The following is an 18,764-nucleotide window of genomic DNA, read 5'->3' as shown; positions in this document are numbered from 1 at the left end:
CATGCAGAACCCTGTGGGCACTGGGTCCAAGCAGAATGCGAGTAAACCTGACAGGCTCCATCCATATTTCACCTGGGTTTTTTGGCTCTCTTAGATGACATTCCAGGAATGCACTGATTGCTGTTCCAAATCATTTAAAAGACCATTCCCCCTCCAATCTTTCAACTTTTATTATAAAGTGAAACAATGTAGTAGATTCTGAGCACCATTTTCATATTTCTACATAAAAGAACTCTTGGCTTCTATTGACAAATATGTCCATAGCTAAGGTGTTGTTTAAAGTGTTATATTAAACTTTCTTGGGGACTTACAACTAATTCAATACAAACTCCCTTCCTACACTGTCAAAAGTGTAGGATTTCTGAAGAGTTCTACATATGCTGCTCTATAATCACCTTAAAAGGGCTGCTGAGGAGGAAGAGATGGAGCAGAGACTCTACAATGAAGACCATGTGAGGTAAGAATTTCACCAGGTGAAGAAATGCACTTGGAGTAAAAGTGCTTTTATATATGACTGAACTGGCAATCTCTGATAAGAAGCTGTTGCCCTCCCGGCTTTTCAAACATGTCATATCTGGTAATGGACCATCCTCCTGCTCCTTGATCTTGGCCTGGCCTCTGCAATGCACTCTGTGCTGCTGCCGGGGAACAGACAGATAAGTGCTTAGGTAGCAGGCCACATGTGTAACATATAAGATGGACCCTACTGCCGACAAGGATTCTTAGTGAGGGAAACCTGGCCCCCATGGGCAGCAGGGCCTCCTGGAAGAACTGGCTGAAGGAGGAAAAAGAATAAAAAAGAATGAGATTAATGAGTGAATGAGGATGAAGTTCTTACCCGGTGGTGGGATGCCTGGGAGGCCAGGCACACCTGGCGGAAGATGGTGAGGTGGAGGCCCCCCAGGGTGAAGTGGCTGCATGCTGCCCATGCTAACAAGGCCATCAACTGGGCCCTGCAAAGGTGGAAGGCCTGGCGGATAGCCACCCATCATGCCTTGAAGGACACAACAAATTTCAGACATGCATCATTAACATGCAACATGAGCTAAGTAATAACAATCCCCTCCATGCACTACCAATGAATAAAGCACCCTTAGTACCGCATGATATTACAGCAATTAGTGCAATTATTTTGTTGTAGTAATGAACAAAATAAAATTACAAATATGAAACCCAACAGTTTTGGATGAATTAGTATTTAGTATATTATTGTTTATAATTATTTTCAATAAGCTAAACAATGTTTTCATGTAATAATAAAGAGGTCTAGTAACAGCTTTCCCAAGGTCAGAACTATTTGCAAACTGTTCAAATAGTGACCAGTTTTGCCACCTGCAACTCCAAGTGATCAGTACATACCACATCATTCCACTCTGCCTGCACTCACATCCCTACTGTGGGTGCACATGAAGGGAAATCCGAATGGAGGGAAATGAAGTGCACAGTCCTGATCACAAGGCATGGGTCTCCGGTTTGGGAGCAAAAAAAGTTTCAAGATTTCTTCACATACTCCTCCCTTCTTTCTCCACCACTTTGGTTAAGAATGGATTATGTTAAGGTTTGAGCTGGAGAACAACTAACAGCCATCACAATGAATAATACTCCATCCTTAGATTTCAAAATATGTTAAGGAGAAACCTAAATTTTCTCAAGCCAACTAAAGTCCAGGTAATTCAGAAACCTACATGCAGCAGGCCTGAAGGAGTAACAGCTGGAGGATCAGGCTGTGCTCACAGGAGAAAATGCCAGTTGTTCTCACTGTCTCCAGGTTCACTCATCAACTCATGTAAACGTTCAATTCATAGGGAGCATTCTAACTGAGGTACAGAATCCCTATGAAGAGAGGCTTATGTCCCTTTATTTTCCAAGCATACCGTGATGTAACAAAACATCTATAGGCTAGGGAAGCGTTGCAGCAAACAAATATTTTTTGGAAAAGGGATAGAAATAAGAAAATTTCAGTAAGGACTCACCTATGAAAAACAAAAACAAAACATGACTCTCCTGAGATCTGTAAGAGTCTGAATGAATATAAATCTCCCCCTAGTACAGTCACTTTTAGGCAGTTTCTCACATGGGAAGGGCAAAGGAGGCATAGCACCAAAATATTCTTTGAAGAGATTTTCAGTTTTACTTTTCTCTGAAGAGGTATTTGAAACCATTTAGTTTACAAGTTTAGTCTTTTAAAGCTATGGCATACTGAAAACCCTCAAACCGACTCACCTTACCTCCTTAGTCATATCTAAACTTGCTAGAAAAACTTACAATTACACAAAACAAATTTAAAATATTTCTATACATAAAATAGGAAACATTTCAGTTTTTAGGAGTTCAGGTAAAAACGACTTTGAGCAGATGCCATCATCTGAAACACAATGAAATCCAATGTTGCCGAACTGCCCTTTCAACACACCACCAGGTACAGCTTTTAAGGGTGAGTAGGTGAGAAGTTGAACATGTTAGGAGGCTTTGCTTTCAATTACAAAAGCCCATCTGAACGCAGCCGCCATAGGCTGTGGTTGAAGTTTAAATTAATTAAGAACTGAAAGACACAACACTTGTCTTCATTAAACTGTACTTTGGCATTTATTATCCCAGTCACATGTGTTCAAATGAGCTTCAATGCTTGTAAGCAAAGCTGGTCTCAGACAACAAGAAGGCTAAGACTTGGGCCCTAAACAACTTGTAATTCCATGAAAATTCACCCTCTTAGCTGCTAAGCTCTCACTGTGGACCAAAGGTTTTTTACTGTAGAGAATCTGCCCTTCACTCCTGTGGCCCAGAAGTCTGGGCAGCATACCTTTAAGTAACACAACAGTGGTCATCTAGAGGGACCATCTTCCTCAATCACAGAGCTTTATGATGCTATTCCCCAACAGGGAGCTAAAATGCTGCAGCTGCTAATTTTTATTTCTTTTTAGCTGTATGTATTCATTTTGTTAATATATGTTCTGGGTTTTGTAGTCAAGGACACAGTGCCACAGTATTATGTATCAAATAGAATAAAATAGGATGTCAATGAGGGAATCCTAACTTTCAAAGTCCCCATGATCAAGACCTGATTTCTGGAAATCTCTGGAACCCCATTAACCAAAATGGGCCATGGAATAGAGCAGGCGATTATGAGATTTGTTAGATCAACATCAGTCACACTGAAAGCACTGACAGCCATGATTCAGATGTGCTTTGGCGGGTGCAACTGCTGAGTTCAGCGACAGTGCATTTGAGAACTTGCCATCACAAAAGTTAGGAGCAACAATGGAAAAGTTATCCTGTGCACTCTTCCTCTAAAAGCAAAAACAAAAAAGGCAAAAAACGAAAACGGCAAGAACAAAAACAGTATCCCCACAAAGCTGCCTTGAACAACACTAGCTTGGACTCTGTGCAGGAAAGGTCAGGCTACTTGTGTAAGAAGAAACACAGGGGGCTTGTACAGAGCTCACCAGACATGGAGAGGTAACAAAAGGAAGGGCCTGAGAGGTGGTCCACAAGGCTTTTTGTGGAGACATGTCAGACAAGATTTCCAATTCAACAATAGTCAAATTTGCTATGGCTACCGGAACCAGAGACAACACACACAAGCAAACCACATTCATCAATTTCTTTTCCTTTTTTTTTTTTTCTCTTTTCTTTCTTTCGTCTTATTCATTTACTTAAATATGTGACTGGGATACTAACAGAAAATGCAGTTTAATGTAATTAAATAGAAAAGCATTACAGAGTGGGCACAATGAATTGAATGAGGACTTCCCCCCCTATTTAGCAGTCATGCACATTGGTGACCGAGAAAGGATTTAATAATTCACTGTCAAAAATCCTTTTAAGTGGTCAGTCTTTTAAGGATGGCTGCAGCAGAATAAGGCAAACTGAACTGACATGAGACAGAAAATACCACCTAAAGACTGATGTTATGTTTTCCTTGGAGTTCCTCAGAATAGAACTCAGGGTCTACATATATTTCCTGCTGTAGTGCTCTATCAAGAGCAGTCTGGAGTAAGAACATGGCCAGAACATGCCCACAGCAAGGGAAGAGCTGCTACCTACCAATTGCCAGGGTCGGGCCCAGGGCCCACTTTTGGGATAGAGAAGAGGCATTGCCTGTATGGGAAAAGCAATACAGGACAACATGATGACTTCAAACTTTGAATCTGTCATGAGAAAAGGCTACAGACTGTGGCCTACTCCTTTTGGAGAAAAAAAAAATGAAGGAATTTCTTAAAGTGGAAAAAAAATGGTCTTAGCTCCTGTTTTTACCTGCAACAGGTGTCAACTGCTGATTGAGCATCCCCATTGGTGTTGGTGGTGGCACCACCCCCATGAGAGCCCCCACAGGGGTGCCTGCTCGGGGAGAAGCACTCGGCTGCTGTTGCTGTGCTGCTCGCTCTCTCTCCTGCTGCTCAGCAACTTTAGCTGCCCGCTCTGTAAAGGCATTTCAGATTTTCAATTCTGTTTTTAACCCAGGAATTCAAAATACCATCCATTGCATTCAACAGGACTAGTAAGAACACAGGCAACAGTTCTGTCTCAATGGAAGGAACGGTAGATGACTAGTCTCAACACGGGAGTCGGGCGGGTTTCACTTGTAACCTAGAATTCAGCTTTCCTATCCCATCTTGAGAAATGGTCTGCAAAGATTTCAAGAATGTTAAGACTGCAACACACATTCAGAAAGCACAGATTTTATCGAAACACATCACCAGCATAACCAACGTGGTTAATCTCACGAGGCACTCTGAAGATGAGAAGCGCTACCATTATTCTAGTATTAATAGCATTACAGATTATAATTTCAACATGAAGCAATTCCATGGCCCATTATAATTTTTGGCACAATTGTACTTACTCTAATTTCCTGATTCTTTGAATCCAATTTTACTAAAATTTGAGTACTCTTATCATTAATATCATAAGTTTAGCAGCTGAAGAAAATTAACTCTGTAAGGGAGAAGTAGCTTACTGCCTCTACTGTAAGATTTCAGGGAAAATAAACAGCCAGTTTCTATACTCTAATGAAGCAAAGAAAGATTAACAAACTCCAAGGGAGGGAAATACATGATTAGCTACACTATAGTCATCAGAAGAGGGGCACCAATACATACATGTACGTAGCAATATTCTGAAAGAAGCAGGTTTTCTAAAGCTGAGTTCAAAACTGACCATAAATTATCCTAAATCAGCAAGAATTCCAGCATCTACTCTTAGTGCACTTGAAATGCAAGAGGAGCACATATTTTGGAACCTCTGGGCTATTACCCGATAGCCTCTTACTTCCTTGAACTACTCTGCACCCTTAGAGCCAGCACCTCAACAGTCAAGCTCTCAGCAGGCCCAAACTTCTTTGAGGGCATATTCCCAAAGCTCCCACCATCAGGTTTATTCAGATTCACCATTCTAAGGAAGTCCTTCCTACGCTTCAGATGGACAAACAGAAGCTGGGATATAGGCAGTGACCTGTCCAAGAATACAGGAGAAACAGCAATATGGCCCTGACGCCTGGTCACACTTCAATTCCAGTTAAGTCTGTGATATGGAATTCAAAAGACTATGGCTGTCTGGGGAAAACAGCTTGAGGTCACATGGCTTAAAAGAGACTCAAGAAGCAACAGCCCAACTGCTTTAATGTAAGAATGTGAAAATCGTGCAAGTCAAAGGTCCTAAGGCTGAGATGCAGTTGCTTATGGACACTTATCATCATCACTCACTAACACTGTCCCAGGCTACTACCCCCTGTAAACTGCATATATAGTAAGTCTGAGGACCAAACCCATTCTAACAACCTATTCTCTCAAGGTGATCTAGATGCCTCAATATTAAATGCTGGTTTTTTCATTACACAAATAAAACAATAAACTAGGAGGGAAAAAGAAAAGTTGAAGTTGGAAAAACAGAAAAGCTCAGGCATGTGGATAAAATATTAATTCTTTTTTGAGAGAAGCTGACCAGGCTGCTTTGGAAATCAGAGGTAACTACAACTACGCCAGCCAAACTCCCAACTTTGTGTTTTGAATTCAGTGGGCAGAAACACCCAAAGTCCAGAGTTTGAATTTCAGGCTATTGAAACATAACTCACCTCTTACTAGGTTCTTCCTAATTTCAGACACCCGTTGAATATGGGAGAATTTTTCAAGTATCATCTCTTCTTCCTTCAGCCATGCTCCAGTTTTTCTGCCTTCATATTATCTCTAGAACCTTTGTCCTACTCATACCCTAAGTAACCAGCCACATAATACTAGCTTTGTTTGCCTTGGGACAGGCTTTGCATTGTTTGGCTAATGTCGTAGACAACAGTCCTCCAACTAAGTGATATATTTGGTCTTAACTTGTAGTAAGCCCTGAAAAACCAAATGTCCCATAATTCTAGGTTCTTATAAGATTGACTAGAGTTTAATCAAAGAATGTTCTATAAGTTAACTTTCTAGGGTATTAATAGATACCACATAAATACTTGGTCAAATTTCAGAAAATGTCAGATAATTAAAAACAGGTTCTTTACTTTAGGTCTTACAAACTTTAACTTAGGAGTATGCCCAGAGTTTAGAACACTTCTGAAACTGGTTTTGCCACAAAATATTTCTTGGCTGAGCATCTTGCAGGATTAGGCTTCAGCAGAAGATCCTTAAGGAAGCCTGTCAGATAATTTTATAATAATAAATAGTAACAAACGAAAGTTGTTTGTTTTTTTTTTTTTACACAAAAGAGTTACTTTGGAGATTTCATAAACTTCAAAAAGAGGAGCAGCCTTCATAGTGTATGCTTGCTGAAAAATAATGGATTTGGACTTAGTCAAGAAGCGTACTGACCACTTTCGAAAAGACGACTCTATATTGGCAAATTATCTAACATACAAAATTTGAAATGGAAGAACTACAACTCAAAGGTTAAAAGTCCTGCCTCATTTATTAAAGCCATCCAATATTAACTACAACAACAAATGATCCAAACCACCAAAAATCTCTTAAGAATTCATCCTTTATAGCTATGAACCACCAAATCTTTGAGTAATAGTAGCTCATGGCTCAAAGTGATCAAATCATAGAATAAGGGAGAAATGAAGGCAGCTGAGCTTTGTCAAAGTCATATAAGTATCTTAAGAACAGGTATGAACACAGACACAGCACAGGCCAGGCATACCAAGCCTCAGCCTAGAGCTTAACTTACGGCTTTGGCTTATCAAGAGCCATAACAGAATATCACTTATTTTAAAATGCCACTTTCAGGTGACCTTTTAAGTCAAAATTATAGTTAACATTATTGAATAATCACTCCCAACTCAACATGTGTATATCTATAGGAATAAATGAAATAAAACCATGCAATTTTAATAGCAAAATATTTTTGTTTGAGATATTTATGGGGTGGGGTGGGGGGGTGCAACACCATCAGGATCTGAGGCCAAGTCAGAGGCAACACTCCATGTACTGGCATCTACTGCTGGCGTACTATTGTCAGCTGGAACAGTCCAAAAACCAAAATCATATGCACGTGGTGAGCACAGGAGAGAAAACCTGTTTATGCATGTGCACCCCTGAAAACGTCCCTGCTTAGAAAGTGGAGACAGTTGTGTCAAGTCTCTATTTACCTTCATATTCTGCCTTCTTGGCTGTCTCAAGGTTTCTCCATTCTGTCCCCACCAGTCTGCTGAGCTCCCCAAAAGAGTAGTCTGGGTGCTGGGCTTTAATCACAGCTCTCATTTCACTGCTGAACAGAATGTAGCCACTCATGTTGATTTTTCGTTTAGAACCTTCTTTCTTTGCACTGCCTTTGGTAGACTTTGGGGTAGACTGTAAGACAGAAAGCTGTTACATAGGGTATCAGAAAATTGCACTGGCTTACCTACATAGTTTCTGGAAGCCAGACACACATGGTACAATAATGTTTTATAGACAAACTCAGTTTGTAGCTGACATTTTCTTGGTCAAAATATACCTTTTCCTTGTCTAGTAAAAAATAAATGAAAATTTCACTGAATTCCATGACTGCAATCTACAATGATGACCTCACAATTAAGTCTTGAGAAAATTCTGAATGAGGAAAATAAATACAATAGGATCACCTCAACCAAAAGATAAGTCCTAAGGAATGGGAAATTAAAAAGATACATGCATCCAGGTGTGGCAGAACACATCTATAATCCTATTACTTAGGAAGTGCAAGTGGAAGCAAAGGATCATATGTGTGGGCACTGAAAACTGAGGGAGTAAGCATGATACCATCCCTTATTACTTTTTTAATACAAGGTAAGAAGCCTTCTAAACTATTAAACCATCTCTATGAGATTTAAAAGAAAAAAACTATTGCTTGCTTAATGATAGGTGTTTGTTAATTACAAATAAATTAGTATGTAAACAGAAGGCTGACAAGCAAAACAAAACACTATTATGTTTTCGTGCCGACTTCTAGGACAAAGGTCACATATGAAGAGTGTGTTATAGTGCACATCTGTACTCCCAGTGCTTGTTTGGGAAATGGAGGCAAGAGGAACAAGAGTTTAAGGCATACTTTGAATATACAGCAAGTCTGAGGCCAGCCTAGGCTACTGACTTCTCAAAACAAAGGCCGACATACACAGGGGATGGATGTCTCCTACTCTGGTGTGAGCCTGCTGCAGACTAGAACTAAGAAGGCAGGAAGTAACGAGGCACACCACCTCACCTGTGGGGGTGTGTAGGGCATGAGGTCCAGCTCATTGGCCAGGGGTGTTTGAAGCTGAGGTAGAGATGGAGGTTCAATAGCCTCACTATCCTCTTCTCCCATCTCTTCAATATCATCATCGCCACCTTCTAACTCTGCAAATTTAGCTTCTAACAATTGTATCTTCTTTTCCAACAAAGGTGAGGGTTCCTTTTGAGGAATGATTGGTTTTCTGAAAAAAAAAAAAAAAAAAAAAAAAAAAGTGAGAAACAAAAGTTGCCAACCATTTCCAGGACTGGTCAAAGAACAGACCTGAACATGTACAAATGACATTTTACAACCTGCCAAACATGCTAAGTCTTAGAGTCTAAGGTCAACAAAGTAGCTAAAATGAGTATTTGTGATGTCACTTCTACTTAGAAATAATTCTGAAAAATACTCACCGAGATATTGGTCAGGTCTAGTGATCTACATGTTACAAAGGAGCTGTCATATCTATGGAAGTGAGCAACCTCCCCACAGAGAGGCTGCCAATCAGAATCAAGTGTTTGTGTCTTCATTCTACAATTGCTGCTGTCTAAGTCAAGGTACTATTAGAACAATTGCTAATTTTTTTAACTGAATATTTTCTTTCTCTCTCTGCAACAAAGTCTCACTTTGTAGCTCAGGCTGATTCTTATACAATCCTCCTGCCTCAGCCTCAAGTATGGGAATTACCAAATCTCACTAAATATTTTTTCTATTAGAATTATATGATAGTTCAAAGAACAATTCAAAACATTGCGTTACACTATTTTGATAAGTTATGCTAAGTGCCTTTTCTTCCTCAGTTTTACAAGGATTACCTGAAGTAATAAATTTCATCATCTACAACTTTAGCAGAGAGTGAAAACCTCTTCAACCCCTTGAATTTCTTCATCTGCTTGTCACTTTCATTATAGCGGCTCTCACAAAGCAGAATGTCATTTTCTGGTATTTCAGTTGGCCTGCAGGAGAGGAAGTCCTTGAATGATAACACAGCACATTTTCCTGAAAGAGTAAGTTAAGAGATAAATTAAGGGAATAAACTCTTGTCACAGTTAACATCCTGGAACTTGCCAAACAGGCTAGACTGGACAGCTGGTGTGCCCCTGGGATCTGTCTCTACCTCTCCAGTGCTGGGCTTACAAGTGTGTACCACCAAACTTGGCTTTTTAAAATGTGAAATAAATATGGTATCTCCCTAGGGACCCTAAACACTGGTAAGACATAACTTTGATTTCATTTAATAATAAAATTCTTCTTTAAAAGCTACTGGATTCGGGAGCTGGAGAGATGGCTCAGTAGTTCACTGGCTGCTCTTCAAATGGACCAAGATTTAATTGCTGGCATCCATATAACAGCTTACAACTGTCTGTAATTCCAGGTCCAGCACATCAGATGGTGCCTTCTTTTGGCCTCCGCAGGCACCAGACATGAATACAGCACATAGATATATATGTAGATTTGCCAATACAGACAAAAAAAGATCTTGATAGGAATTACAATGAACTTATATGTCAGTTTTGGGAGAAAGTACATCTTTAAAATAGTGTGTTCTTCCTTTGTAAATATAATAGAATATTTTCATTTATTTGGGTCTTTTGTAATTTGTGTAATTTGTATAAAATTTACTTATGTATTTATTTTCAAATTTACCACTATCTTCTTTTCAGCTCCATATATCCATATTATAACATTTTATTATATAATAAAGTTAACATATTAATCATTATTCTTCATATATTTCATATTTATAGTACATATAACTTAATCTAGACTAACCATTTTTTTGGTTTTATTTTTCGTATTAATTTGGGCTCTTTATTTTTATTATTAAAATAACTTTTAAATTTATTTTGTGTATTACAATTTATTCACTTTGTATCCCAGCTGTAGCCCCCTCCCTCCTCCTTCTCCCCTTATGACCCTGCCCTAGTCCACTGATAGGGGAGGTCCTCCTCCCCTTCTATCTGACCCTAGTATATCAGGTCTTATTAGGACTGGCTGCACTGTCTTTCTCTGTGGCCTCGTAAGGTCACCCCCCCCACCCCAAGGGGAGGTGATCAAAGAGCCAGCCACTGAGTTCATGTCAGAGACAGCCCCAGCTCCCCTTACTAGGGAACTCACTTGGAAACTGAGCTGCCATGGGCTACATCTGAGCAGGGAGGTCTAGGTCCTCTCCATGAATGGTCCTTGGTTGGAGTATAGGTCTCTGCAAAAACCCCTGGGCCCAGATTTTTGGTTCTGTTGCTCTCCTTGTAGAGCTCCTGTCTCTTCTAGGTCTTTCTATCTCCCCCTTCTTTCATAAGATTCCCTGCACTCTGCTGAAGGTTTGGTTATGAGTCTCAGCATCTGCTTTGATACCCTGCTGGGTAGATTCTTTTAGAGGCCATCTGTGGTAGGCTCCTATCCTGTTTCTTGTTTTCTCCTGCTTCAATTTCTATCCTGTTTGCCCTTCTGAATGAGGATTGAGCATCTTCCCTGGGGTCCTCCTTGCTTAGCTGAAATCAATAAATTAGAAACAAAGAAAACAATTCAAAGAATCAATGAAACCAAGAGCTGGTTCCTTGAGAAAATCAAGAAGATAGACAAACCCTTAGCCAAACTAACTGAAAGGCAGAGAGAAACTATCCAAATCAGCAAAATCAGAAACAAAAAGGGGGACATAACGACAGATACTGAGGAAATACAAACAATCATTAGGTCCTAATACAAAAGACCATACACAACAAAATTTGAAAATCTAAATGAAATAAACAATTTTCTTGATAGATCTCATTTACCAAAATTAAATCAAGATCAGGTAAGTAGGTTAAATAGTCCTATATTGCCCAAGGAAAAAGAAGCAGTCATCAAGTCTCCCTTCCAAAAACAAAAAAAAAAAGTGCAGGGCCAGATGGTTTTAGCACAGAATTCTATCAGACCTTCAAAGAAGAGCTAACACCAATACTCTTCAAACTTCCACAAAATAGAAAGAGAAGGAATATTACCAACCTCATTCTATGAGGCCACAGTCACCTTGATACCTAAACCACACAAAGACCCAACAAAAAAAAAGAGAACTTCAGATCTCTCTCTCTCTTATGAACACTGATGTAAAAATACTCAATAAAATACAAACCAAATCCAAGAACACATAAAAGAAATCATCCACAATGACCAAGTAGGCTTCATCCCAGGCATGCAAGGGTGGTTCAATATATGGAAATCCATCAATGTAATTTACTATATAAACTTTTTTGGTTTTTCAAGACAGGGTTTCTCCATCTAACAGCCCTGATTGTCCTGGAACTTGTTCTGCAGACCAGGCTGGCCTCAAACTCACAGAGATCAACTGCCTCTGCTTTCCAAGTGCTGGGATTAAAGGCATGCACCACCACCACCCTAAGACTAGCCACGTTTTAAGTGCTCAAGAATTACTTGTGGCTAGTGGCTAATGTAACGGATAAATTCCAACAGGTGTGAAGTAAAGTAAAAGCTTCTCACAGAAAACAAGATAGAATTTGGGCGACCTTGAGTCACACAGAGATTTAAGCAACACATAGAACCAAAAAAAGAAAAGAAAATATCACACAAATTGGGCCTCAGCAAAATACAACATTTCCTGTGCTTCTCAAAAGTCAGAGAATTCAAAAACAAATGAAAAAATCCTAACAGGTCAACAAGAAAAACACTGCAGAAAACACTCCCTGTTGCTGACGAAGCCTGTCACTTCTAGAGTTCTGCTGGGTTTGCTTGCAGGGGAGTAGGCATTAACTCTCTCTGGTATGCTAAGCTGTATTAATTTTTCTATTATCTCTTAATATAAGGTTTTTTTGTTATTATTCTATCACCTTTTTTGTTCTTATGATTTCATGTATTTCTTGACTCTTCTTTTTAAAGACAGTAGAGATAAATGCATGTTTAATTGAAAGTCCTATATTATAGTAGCCTCAACAAAATATCTTAAAGCATTTGTCTATTATCTGTCCAATATATTCTGTGTAATCAGGAAGGTAATTTCATTATTCTGTCTCCAGCCCCTGACTCCCATACTGGCTATGCAATATCTGTTTGTTAATTGAAGGAACAAGTGTACATCTGAAGCATAGGATTAAAAATGTCTTCTCTCATATTGTAAATTCCTTGAGAATTAAAGGCATTATTTGCCATTAAAATTTCTTATGTGTGTGGGTGTCTTTCATTTCTGCTTAATAATTGGCTAATGAATTATGCTACAGTCTTGTGAGGCAGTCCTCGATGGCCTCGAGCTTGCAGTGATCCTCAGCCTCTGCCTCTCAAATGCTGGGACTACAGACAAGCACCGCCACACCTGGCTCTTTACACACCTTTTGAAGGATTCCTAGGCACTGAATGTAAACGGTGTAATCTAATTTTTTACTGACGGCATAAGGAAGTACAGTACTTTGTATTTCACTTACTAACTGTAATAGCTTATGAGACCATCTCTTAGATTTTCTCTGTATAATATTAAAAAAAATCCTTGCCCTTTTTTCTTTCAAAAATTTAAAGCACCAAGAAAACTATCTTTCTTGCTTTACTGATGAAACATTAAATATGTTTATGAAGAAGGAAAGAACCTGTAAATATATTAAGAATGGAATGAACAAGAGGACACAGTCCTGGAATTGTTATTATCTTCGTGATCAATGGTACACTCTTTGGCAGGAATAGCCATGTTCACTGTGGCTATGGATCACTGTTATTATTATCATCACTATTATTGCTGCCCTGAAACTCTCTCTGTAGACCACGCTTCCCTGGAACTCACAGAGCTCCGCCTGCCTCTGCCTCTCAAGTGCTGGGATCAAAGGCGGGCACCAAATCACGACGCCACGTGGATCACTGCTTAAGTGACAAAAACCATACGTGTCAAGACTGTCTTCTCAGTATGTCTTCTAAGACATGTCTAAGACTATCTTCTAAATATGCCTACCAACCCTACCTCAGCATCCAAAAATGATCTACTTAAGAATATCTTCAAAGTCTATTTGAAACAAGAGGAAAAAAATGGTACAAAAATAAGATTTAGATGCAACAGTGTACAAAGTTAACATCATGGAATTATAAATCCTTTCAAGAGGTGTGCATGCCTGCAATCCCAGAATCCCAGCCCCCGGGGGGCAGATCTCTCTGAGTTCCAGGGCCAGCCATAGCTATACAGAGAAACCTTGTCTAGAGAAGAAAAAAAAAAAAAAAAAAAGTCAAGTCTATAGAATAAGGCTCTTTGATGGCTGGTTCATGCTAAGCTGTAAAAATGGAGCTAAATCTTACTTTTTGAGCACTAGGTGGGGTTTATGTCAAAATGAAGCAACCATGTCTCACTGTGTATCTTCTGTCCTGTTGAATACTGTAGGCTGGTCAGTTCATACACATGTCCCAATTGGCCGTAAATCAGCTAATGAAGCTGACAGAGAAGTGAGAAAGAGAATCCAGGCTTTAGTTCTTACCCATTTCTTGGGCAGTAATTTCACCTTTCTGAAAAATACCATCATCTTTCTTTATATAGTCATGTTGAGGATTAAGTAAGCTTCTGGATATAAAGCTGGCTTAAACAGTATAGGAGGCAATGCATTTTAACAGGAATTTTTAGAAAAGATTTACCCAAGTTACATTAGTGAAAACAGTAGTATAGGGGGTATGTCAACAGTCATTTCTTCACAGAAGCAATGAGAAAAGCTGGAAAAAACTGTTAGAATAATATTTCTTTTGGGGGTGGTGGACAGAGATGACTCAGTGGTTAAGGGTGCTTGCTGCTCTTCCAGAAGACCAAGTTCAATAGACAGCACCCACAATACCTCCAGCCTCCTTTAACCCCAGGTCATGTCCTCTTTGGGCCTCTGTGGACACATGCTTATACTAACACACATGCACACACACATCACATATAAATACATTTTAAATAATTATTATCACATTTATTTAGTGTATTTGTACACGCTGTAACATGTGTAGAGGCACACATATGTCAGATAATAACGTGATTCTCTCCTTCCATCATCTAGGACAGGACACAGGAACAGAACTCAAATTATCTATTCAGCCATCTCATTAGCCTAGAATCAACAATTTCTTATGAAAAGCCAAGGGTTCACAACCACGTAACGTTTAATGATGAAAATGTGGCTGAAACCTTATAGGTGAGCTTTGTAACTTAGCCTCAACTCATTCGCTAAAATAAAAAAAAAAAATTATGTTTATCTGTGTTTTGCTTGCACATATGCCTGTGGTATCACATGCATGCCTGGTGCCATGGAGGCCAGAGAGGGTACTGGATATTGTAGAACTAGAGTTAAAGACAGCTGTGAGCTGCCATATAGGTATTGGGAATTGAACCTGGGTCCTCTGGAATTGCACAGAGTCCTCTTAACTGCTGAGCCATTACTCAAGCTCTCCAACTCCCATTCCCCCTTTTCTTTTGGCTTCAGCAGGAATCTTGAAAACAACAGCATAGGTTCCTGGTATGAAGTTCCTGGTGTCAAAGGCAGAGCAGAGTAGAATACTTCCCTTCTCTCTTAACTGCCCAAATGATTTTTTGCTAACAGCTTGACCTGTGGGAAGCTTCCTGAAAGATGAACCTTGCAAAGAATTTGCTTGTTTTGTCAAATATGGAATTCTCTCAGAGGTGACAAGACTAAACTATTTTTGTTGAAAAAATTTGTCTATTTAGGCTGCTACAGCAATACTACTGTGAACTGGGCAGTTTGTAAAGAACAGAAAATCTTCCAGTTCTAGGAGCTAGGAAGTCCAAAGTGAAAGTTTCAGTATCTGCTAAGTTCCTGTTTCCTGCACCAGGAAGATTCTGGGTATCTGAAGCATGATGGATACTAAAAGCACAAGAATGGAGAAGAGAGTAAAACAGTTCTAGGGTTCCTCTCTAAAACAGTGTTACATTTACTCAGTCCACAACAATTATGACCTTAGCATCTCCCAAAAGATTCCACTGGCACTCAAGTTTCAACCTGAGAACTCTGGAAGAACACATACGTTGAAACTACAGCACATTAAAAGGCAAATAAACTACATATTGTCAGTTGGGGGCCTAAGTACCAAACAACACACATTTACAATGTGGGGAGAAAAAGTGGGGACTAGGACGCTTTGGGAAATAAATGTTCTGTTTCTTCGCAATCCTGCGGATAGAACCCAGGGCTTTATGCAAGTGTTCTACTGCTACATGCCCAGCCCCAAATAAGTAATGCTATTTGTTTTGTTTTTCAAGACAGAGTTTCTCAGTGTAGCATGGCTGTCCTAGAACTCTCTCTGTACACCAGGCTAGCCTCGAATTCAGAGATCTGCCTGCCTCTGTCTCCTGAGTGCTGGGATGAAAGCTGTGCACCACCACTGTCCAGCTGGGATGTTATTTGTTTGTTTGCTTTTTTAAAGTAAATTTCTAGTTTATTTTTTCTGTTGACATTAAAACTGTATATTGAAATATGCCTTCTTCGAGATTACAAGTGGACTCTATAAGCAAATGCCCAAGTATTGTTTTTAGTAGCATTTCAAGAGCTGAAAGGAATAATCTGGAGAGAAGTGACTGAAACTTCCAGTTCTACATCCACTTTTCCTGCAAACAAGTACTGTATGCTGAAAATAGCTTACAAACAAGAGGACAGAATGAGGACAGATGCTAAAGCTGGAGTTCTATGTGAGGTCAATTGCTGCTGGTCCCAGATTGCCAAATGGGAGAGTACAGCTCAGGTTTGGTTTAACATTTGTAAGATTTCAGAGATCTGTAAAATGACCACTTGTGTTCCTAAACTGTTCATTGAGTAGATGCTGTTTAGTGGGTTTCCAGGATGCTTCAAAAGCATTTTAGGGTTGGCTGTATCATTAGGTTATCTAGCACGGCCTGAAAGAGAGGGCTGGATGAGTGCTTCTAGTCTTCCAGCAGTCATTTGCAGGTGACATTTGGTGGCTGCTCATTCTCAGGAGGGAATCTATCACTTATTTTTCACTGAATTCCATCTTGTAGAGAAAAAAACAACCTGAGTATCAGCCCCAAGTTTGCCTTTTCTAAGTCTTGGAAGATTTTTGATAGTTTATCTCTAGCTTCTTGTCTAACACATTACTTTCAGCAGCTGCTTCCTGGTGGGGCTTTGGCAAGATAGATGTATCTTTAATTGTGTCCTCTGAATGCTCACTTACCTATTCCACTGTTTGAGGTTCAGCTACCTGCCTTTACTCAGCTTCCCCGCCTCCTGACCCTTCTGTATAGCCATGGCTGTCCTGGAACTCGCTCTACTTGTGTCACTTTTTTCTTAGAATTTTTTTTTTTTTTAACTTCCACAACTTTAAATCTAGCACCTAGGAGGTAGAGTCAGATAGTGCTCCATGATCTCTAGGCTAGCCTGGTCTACATAGTGTCTCAGGCCAACCTGGGTACAGGCTAAGTGAAACCTGTCCCCCTGCCCCTTTTTCTTAAGGTCTGGGGACTACTTGCAGGAGTCAGTCCTCTCCCTTCACTATGTAGTTCCCAGGGATTAAACTAAGGTTATCAGGAGTGGTGACAAGCAACCTTTACCTGATCATTCATTTTACCAAGTCCCATCCCCCTAAATTATTTTATGGAGGTCTCATATGTTGCAAAGTCTGGCTTCAAATTCCTGTGCTCCTTGCCTGCAAGTACCTGGGAATACTGGTCTATTCCACTGCCCTGGCTCAACATTTGTCTTTTAAAACAATTAATTAAGAATTCATTGCTAACAACTTTTATGCCATCTCAGTGAGTTAACCCCGAGACTTTCCAGAGTTTCATCTGAACCATGATCCAGCCCTTACTGTGGAGACATAAATAGCTGTTGCTTGGAAAACAGTTTTTCTATATACTTTTTTGTTTTTTCTAAGTCAATGATGAGTCACCGGTGATAGCTCAGCAGCAAGAGCACCGGCTACTGTCTTGCAGAGGACCCAGGTTTGGTTCCTAGTATCCATATACCAGCTTATAACCATCTGTGACTACAGTTCCAGGGATCCAATGCCCAGTTCTTGCCTCCCTGGGCAACATAACATTGGCAACAGACATATATGCAGGGAAAATACACACATACCTTAAAAATAAATAAAAAGAAAAAAGAAAACTAAGCTGAATATAACAGCAGATGCTCTTAAACCTAGCACCTGGAGACTAAGGCTGGTCTGATCTACATACTGAATTCTAGTCCAGTCAGGGCTTCACTGTGAGACATTGTCTCTCCTTTAAGAATTCTGTAAGACTGAGGTAGGCTGAGCTAGGCATCGTGGCACACAGCTGGAAGGCAGATGTCTGTGAATCTGAGGCCAGCCTAGTCTACACAGTGAGTATTAAGACAATCATAACTATAGTCTTAACTATAACTATTAAAAAAAATAGACTCAGACACTTATGTCTTGGATGTTTTTTCTAACATTCTTTTGGTATCAATACTATTCCTGAAGCAGTATATATTATTTTGTGATGAACTATACTTCTGGAGTCTTCTAAGATTCTATGACTATTATACTAGAGGCAATGCTCTTTGGGTTCTACTCTGTCAAATAATAAACAGTAAAAAAAAAAAAAAGTCATATGAAAAGTTTTGCCAAAGAATTAACCCAACAAATTATACAGCTACCCTAACAAGTGACTTTGGGTATCACTTTAGTCTGGATCAGAACTTTTTTACTCTCCAAGACAAGGTTTCTCTCTCTAGCCTTGGCTGTTCTGGACTTGCTTTGTAGATCAGGCTGGCCTCTAACTCACAGAGATCCACCTACCTCTGCCTCCCTGAGCACAGGGTTAAAGGCGTGCATCACTATGCCTGGCTGGATCAAAATTTAAAAGGACAATATTTTCTGCTACAGAAAGGCAAGAGTTTAATGATTTTACTGTCTTAGTTCACTTAAGCCATGGTAGAAAGTTGAAAATGTGCTGAATTACTAAGCAGTTTTGCTATATAGATTTCTGAAAATAGTTATGAGCACCCACACATATTAGCTAACAACATCATCAAATAAAGACTGACATATGTCTGAATATGCAAATTTTTCATTGGTTGTGATCCATGGTGGCTCCTTTAAAACCATGAACAGACAGGGACTGGATGTAGCTGTGCAGGCTAATGGTGGAGCGTGCACTTAGCACTCACAAAGCC

General features: G+C 39.6%; 1 protein-coding gene across 12 annotated transcripts in view; it reads right to left on the bottom strand.

Annotated features, from left to right (window-relative positions):
- The window catches only part of Pbrm1 (polybromo 1), a 91,989-nt gene that overhangs the window by 6,858 nt on the left and 66,367 nt on the right, over positions 1-18,764 (bottom strand). For 6 of the 12 annotated variants that reach the window (XM_055612255.1, XM_055612253.1, XM_055612254.1 and 3 more), the window contains 5 exons: positions 9,477-9,660; positions 8,653-8,863; positions 7,580-7,781; positions 4,255-4,419; positions 839-994 (listed from right to left, as the gene is read on the bottom strand). In XM_055612255.1, coding sequence (XP_055468230.1) covers positions 839-994; positions 4,255-4,419; positions 7,580-7,781; positions 8,653-8,863; positions 9,477-9,660 — 918 coding nt within the window. The remainder of the gene's footprint in view (positions 1-838; positions 995-4,254; positions 4,420-7,579; positions 7,782-8,652; positions 8,864-9,476; positions 9,661-18,764) is intronic. The other 6 variants (XM_055612260.1, XM_055612261.1, XM_055612263.1 and 3 more) reach the window with 2 other exon arrangements.

This window comes from Psammomys obesus, unplaced genomic scaffold (genome assembly GCF_907164565.1).
Source record: "Psammomys obesus unplaced genomic scaffold, mPsaObe1.curated_primary_1811, whole genome shotgun sequence".
In the NCBI taxonomy this organism is placed as follows: domain Eukaryota; kingdom Metazoa; phylum Chordata; class Mammalia; order Rodentia; family Muridae; genus Psammomys; species Psammomys obesus.
Note: the sequence above shows the minus strand (reverse complement) of the source record. Positions and strands in the feature narration are given on the sequence as shown.